The sequence below is a fragment of the Panicum virgatum genome, chromosome 2K, assembly GCF_016808335.1.
Source record: "Panicum virgatum strain AP13 chromosome 2K, P.virgatum_v5, whole genome shotgun sequence".
Classification (NCBI taxonomy): domain Eukaryota; kingdom Viridiplantae; phylum Streptophyta; class Magnoliopsida; order Poales; family Poaceae; genus Panicum; species Panicum virgatum.
The window spans coordinates 51763032-51768667 of NC_053137.1; the positions used below are offsets into that span (position 1 = coordinate 51763032).

At 43.9% G+C, this 5636-nt stretch overlaps 1 protein-coding gene across 3 annotated transcripts; it reads left to right on the plus strand.

The window, feature by feature from the left end:
• Positions 1 to 728: 728 nt before the first annotated feature.
• Positions 729 to 5222, plus strand: LOC120683633 (lysM domain receptor-like kinase 10). 3 transcript variants are annotated; one of them, XR_005678865.1, is made up of 12 exons: positions 729 to 1465; positions 1980 to 2013; positions 2243 to 2394; positions 2682 to 2833; positions 3016 to 3105; positions 3284 to 3377; positions 3460 to 3611; positions 3680 to 3777; positions 3941 to 4076; positions 4484 to 4615; positions 4690 to 4788; positions 4892 to 4934. XR_005678865.1 is itself a non-coding variant. In XM_039965726.1 (11 exons), the coding sequence occupies exons 1-11, from the start codon at positions 823 to 825 to the stop codon at positions 5048 to 5050; spliced, it is 1809 nt and encodes a 602-aa protein (XP_039821660.1). In that variant the 5' UTR covers positions 732 to 822; the 3' UTR covers positions 5051 to 5222. The 3 variants fall into 3 exon arrangements, 1 of the variants encoding a protein (XP_039821660.1); XR_005678863.1 differs by having other exon boundaries at positions 4484 to 4788; positions 4892 to 4948; XM_039965726.1 differs by lacking the exon at positions 4484 to 4615 and having other exon boundaries at positions 732 to 1465; positions 4892 to 5222.
• Positions 5223 to 5636: the final 414 nt, after the last annotated feature.

Below are 5636 nucleotides of genomic sequence, written 5' to 3' on the forward strand. Positions count from 1 at the left end.
AGATTCAAAACTTTAATCCTATTTTTCTTTCAAACCGTAAATATATTTTGGATTCTGGTTGAAGCATGATGCTATTTGGAATTTATGCAACAAAATAAGATCGCATATGCATATATTTTAATTAATTTTATTTTTTCGAAAAAATCAACATTCGAAGTATACTATTGCAACTTTTGAGTATACACATGTTCAACATTTTGTACATATGGTTTCAACATTTTCATATAAAATATTTAACTAGTTCATAAGAAATATTGTATTAAGTTTGAATGAATGTTGAATCCTATATTTTAAAATATTGACTGTAGCGGTTTAGTGAAAGTGTTACTTGTTGATGCAGCTTAAAAAGGGAAAAAAATGAAAGAACATCTACCAGCACATGCACTTTTCAACTAGTGGCGACGTGCAAACTTCACATGCTTACTGCATGTGCTTGCATGATTCAGACAATGGAGCGGGGCATTGGCGCTGTGAGACTTTAATGGACGGTGCGACACAACGATTTATATAATGAGCTTTATAAATATGTCTGTTATCCAACTTCCGAAAATGTAGAGGAGCCCCCTCGGCAGATGGGCTGTACTTTTGTCTTTTGAGCTTCATGGGCGTGCGATAACCAAGACAGGCCCCCAAGAAGAGCGGCCGCCGTCGTGGGCCCACTGGCAGCGTCCCATCTTTACGACTGTAGCGCGTCAAACTGCCGCGCCACTTTCGTCTTCCCCAGACCCCACTACCCCAGTTGCCTCGGACCGGCCGCACTCCTCCTCAGTCACTGCTCCAGGGCTCCTGCTCCACACCCGCCAGTCCGCCACCACCACCACCATGCCCCCTCTCCTCATCCTCCTCCTCATCGCGGGCGCTGCTTGCACGGCGGCGGCGTCCGGGGACGGTTGCCGCGCCGGCTGCCCGCTCGCCCTCGCCGCGTACTACTTCTCGGCGGAGTCCAACCTCACCTTCGTCGCCTCGCTCTTCAACTTCCCCGACTACGCCGCGCTGCTCCCCTACAACCCCGACATCACGGACCCGAACTACATCGTCACCGGAGTCCGCGTCCGCGTCCCGTTCCGCTGCTCGTGCCTCGCGCTCCCCGCCGACCCGGCCCCCACCTTCCTCGCCGGGTCGGTCCCCTACGCGCTCTCCCGCGGCGAGACGTACGGCGGCGTCGCCGCGGAATTCGCCAACCTCACCACGGCCGCGTGGATGGAGGCCGCCAACAGGTACCCGGCGGATAAGTTGCCCGCCTCTGGGACGATTAATGCCACCGTCAACTGCTCGTGCGGCGACAAGAGCGTGTCGCCGCGGTACGGGCTGTTCCTCACCTACCCGCTCTGGGACGGGGAGACGCTGGCCTCAGCGGCGGAGCAGTACGGGTTCTCGTCGCCGGCGCAGATGGACCTGCTTAGGAGGTATAACCCCGGAATGGACGGGGTCTCCGGGAAGGGGATTGTGTTCATCCCGGTGAAAGGTGACCGCTTGATTCGATGATTCCCATTTGGTTTGATTATGTGAATTATGAATTGAGAAGGGGTTTTAAAAAAATTATTTCTGTAGCCTGTACCCGGCTGATTAATGCTTGAATTTTAATTTGACGTGGTATCTTTTGATTTGTGAACAGCTCAAAAATGGCTAATCTTAGGTGGCAAAATAATTTCTCCCTTAAGTAAACCATTTTGTTGGTATGGTACTATTTTACTGTCTGGTAAGTTCAGTTATAGTAAATCAATAATAAAATAAATAAATAAATGAATGAATGGACATATTGCCATATTGGCATGTGTCATTTAACTCGAATGGTATACCTTATTTATTGATACTATAGTTATTTAGCTGATAACAATAATAGGTCAACTCAACTTACTTTACTGTGGTCGTTTCTATGTATTTTTCACTCAACCTTTTCTGCAAGGAATTTAAAAGTTAGTGTTAACAATTTAATCACATAGCATCAACTTAATCATGTTTATTCATTTTTTTTTCAGATACAAATGGTAGTTACCGCCCTCTGGAATCAGGGTCAGTATAATTTCATTTTCTGTTCAATTATCTATCGTTCCATTATAGTTCAACGAGTTCTGAATTCTGATATATTCATCAGCTTATGCAGTGCTGGAACACTTCTACACTTCTGTGAGCTACCATGCTTCTATATTGAGGCTATCAAACATCAACAAGAAAAGCTGGATGGTTTGTTCAGTTGACAGAAACAAAGGCGATTAACTCACGTTCTGCTACATGGAACAGGAAATAGCCTTTCTGGAGGAGCAGTAGCAGGAATTGTGATAGCCTGTATTGTTATTTTGATTGTGAGTATCTGGCTGGTTGCCATTTATTATAGGCGGCAACAAATGAGAAAGGCCACATTACTCCCATCTCCAGAGGATCCGGTCCAATTTGGTAACGAAAATTCATATTTATAAGTTGTACACGCCTCCAAGCAAGTCATTCCATTTGTCAGTTTGTTTTGACATACTCCAAGTTTGCCTTTTAACACAGATATACTTGCATGTTCGCTTATTACTACTCTAATGTGCTGTGTTGATATTTAACTGTTTTTTACGTTATTTTGATATCTGCTTTTATTCATGAGGAAAACATTTCCACTTGTACAAATTGTATTATATTTGCAACCACAGTATGTTTTTGCCAGCTTGTCATGCCTTTTTAATTAATTGTCTTTCCAGGCAGTGCTTCACAAGCTGAGGGTATTAAGGTTGATAGATCCATACAGTTCTCATATGAAGAACTTTGTGATGCTACACACAACTTTAGTATGGAGCGTAAAATTGGGCAAGGTGGTTTTGGCTCTGTTTATTATGCTGAGCTTAGAGGGGAGGTCAGTTCAACCTTTTTTCAGTACGTAACATAAATAAGCAATTTGGTAGGTGCATGTGCACTTGACAATTGGATAGCCAACTAATGGACCACCTATGTACTTGAACATAAAATTAAGAAAAAGGAGAAAATGCATATGTGGTGTGCTCGTAAATGATTTTTTACTTTCTTTCCGGTATCCAGAGAGCTGCCATAAAGAAAATGGATGCAAAGGCAACTGAAGAATTCCTTGCTGAACTGAAGGTTTTGACACACGTCCATCACTTGAATCTGGTTGGTGATCTTTTGATTTTTTCTAAGATAGGGCATATTTGAAACTAATCTTTGTTACCAACCTACTATTTTATTTTTCTGTACTTTCCTCGGAAAGTCAAAAATAAAATTGATTAGATTTAACATGCTATCAGATTTTTTCTTGTCAGATCTTTTTATTTTTCTTTGGTATACTCAGGTGCGGTTAATTGGTTATTGTGTTGAGAGTTGCCTGTTCCTTGTTTATGAGTTTATTGATAATGGAAACCTAAGCCAGCATCTGCGTGTTACTGGTAAAGTGTTTGTATTCGAATGTACATTGCAGCACTGTAGTAATACTTTCCCTAATATATGAGCTCATAAATTTCTATGTAGGATATGAACCTCTCTCGTGGACCAGTAGAGTGCGAATCGCCCTTGATTCAGCAAGAGGTCTCGAGTATATTCATGAACACACTGTTCCAGTGTATGTTCATCGGGATATCAAGTCTGCAAATATCCTGATAGACAAAGACTTTCGAGCAAAGGTTGAAATCAGTCATGAAACTGTCCATGTTTTAGCCATCTAATGTGCAATATCAATGGTACCTCGCAGGTTGCAGATTTTGGGCTGACAAAGCTTGTAGAAATTGGAACCACATCACAGTCCCTTCCAACACGAGTTGTTGGTACATTTGGCTACATGCCTCCAGAGTAAGGGTGCAGAGTATCAATTATGTTTGTTTTTTTCTTTCTATTCGCATTAGTGTGCACACTATGTGAAAATATCCCAACATAGCTTCATAGACTAGTAGTTGCTATCCCATCTGCTTCTTCTACATTTTAGTACTGCACCAAAGAGTTTTCTGATTTACAGGTATGCTCGATATGGTGAGGTTTCTCCTAAGGTGGATGTCTATGCTTTTGGTATTGTACTGTATGAACTTATTTCAGCCAAAGAAGCTATTGTCAGATCAACAGAATCAACGGATGCAAAAGGCCTTGTTTATCTGGTATGTGCAAAATCGACTTTTGATTCACAATATTGCACACCGGATATTCAGAACACGCGGACCATGAGCTTGCTTGGCACTTCTCAGTGTCAATTAGAATGTGCGCACAACTAACATTCTTCAAGATGCTAACGAATCTGTTGGCAACATCAACATGTAATGTTAAGGAATTATGAATGTTTGTTAATATGCCATATGAAGCAACGTGTATGGTGATCTTAATATGTTTGTTAATATGTCCCGGTGTTCTGAACTCAGTAACTAATACCTTAACATGTATGCCAACCAACTGGATTCAGGAATTACGGATAAGTTTGTTAATATGTTCTGGTGATCCGAACTCCACGACTATTTTTTTCCCCGTCTTCCTCTAAGCATGGGTGATTCAATTACCTTGGCAACCGCAGGTGTCACCATTATTGTTGTAGGAAATCTTGACCGTGCCATGATAAGTGCACTCACAATATTTATGACTTTGTGATGCTCAAATTGTGGATTTTCTACAACCACAGAATTTGCCGGGAATGCAGTGAAATCATGTAAAGTAAAATTAACGTTACATTTTTCATGTTTGGATGTTCGATTTCTCTAATCTACTTGTTGTTTTTCGCAGTTTGAGGAGACTCTCAGCATGCCAGACCCCAAGGAAGCTATTCAGAAACTGATCGATCCAAACTTAGGAGGCGACTATCCCATTGATTCGGTTCTCAAGGTCAGTGATACAGGCAAACCGAGCTCCACCATCAGTTTTTGTTCACTTCTTATTTGTGTGTTATATAAGCTGTGTGCTGATGACCTGTGCCCTCTGCCACCAGATTGTGTACCTCGCGAAGTCGTGCACGCATGCAGAGCCCACGGTGAGGCCCACGATGAGATCTGTAGTGGTTGCTCTCATGGCGCTCTCATCCAAGGACAACGAGCTAACTCGGGGACTTGAACTGGAACTCTCTCCCAGAGAACTGAGATCTGGTTAGCATGGCACCTGGGGGATATCTGGCCTTTGATCGTCACATGGTGGATCGTGCATGTAGTTATGCAGTAGCATATGATGTATGATTGTATTGTATATGGTGCTCTGTAGAGTACTTAAGAGAGCTGCTTTATCGGCAAAAATCAATTGAAAAGTAACAGCTTGTACATAGCAAATAACAGTTTGGATACGATTATAAGCCGCTTATGGATGGAAATAAGCCAAAATCCCACCCAAACGCTTCGATTATTTCTTGCTTATCTGGAACGCCGCTTAGCTAACAATCGGCGAAACCAACGTGAGACTCGATTTTCTCGTACGCGTCTCCGACGCCGCGTTTCTCAGAAGCGGGACCCTTTTCCTCCCGTACCCCCTTCTTCCTGGCCCCGACCACCTCCTCTCCGCGCGCCGCCCCTGCTCGCCCACCCGCCGACGCCGCTTCCTGCCCTCTCCCTGCGCGCTCCGGCCCTCCCCCGCCTGCCTCCAGATCAGCGCCATCCTGCCCTCCCCTGACATCGCCTCCCTCCAGATCCGCGGTATCCTGCCCTCCCCTGCCTCCAGAGCTGCGTCGTCGCCCCTGCAAGACACCT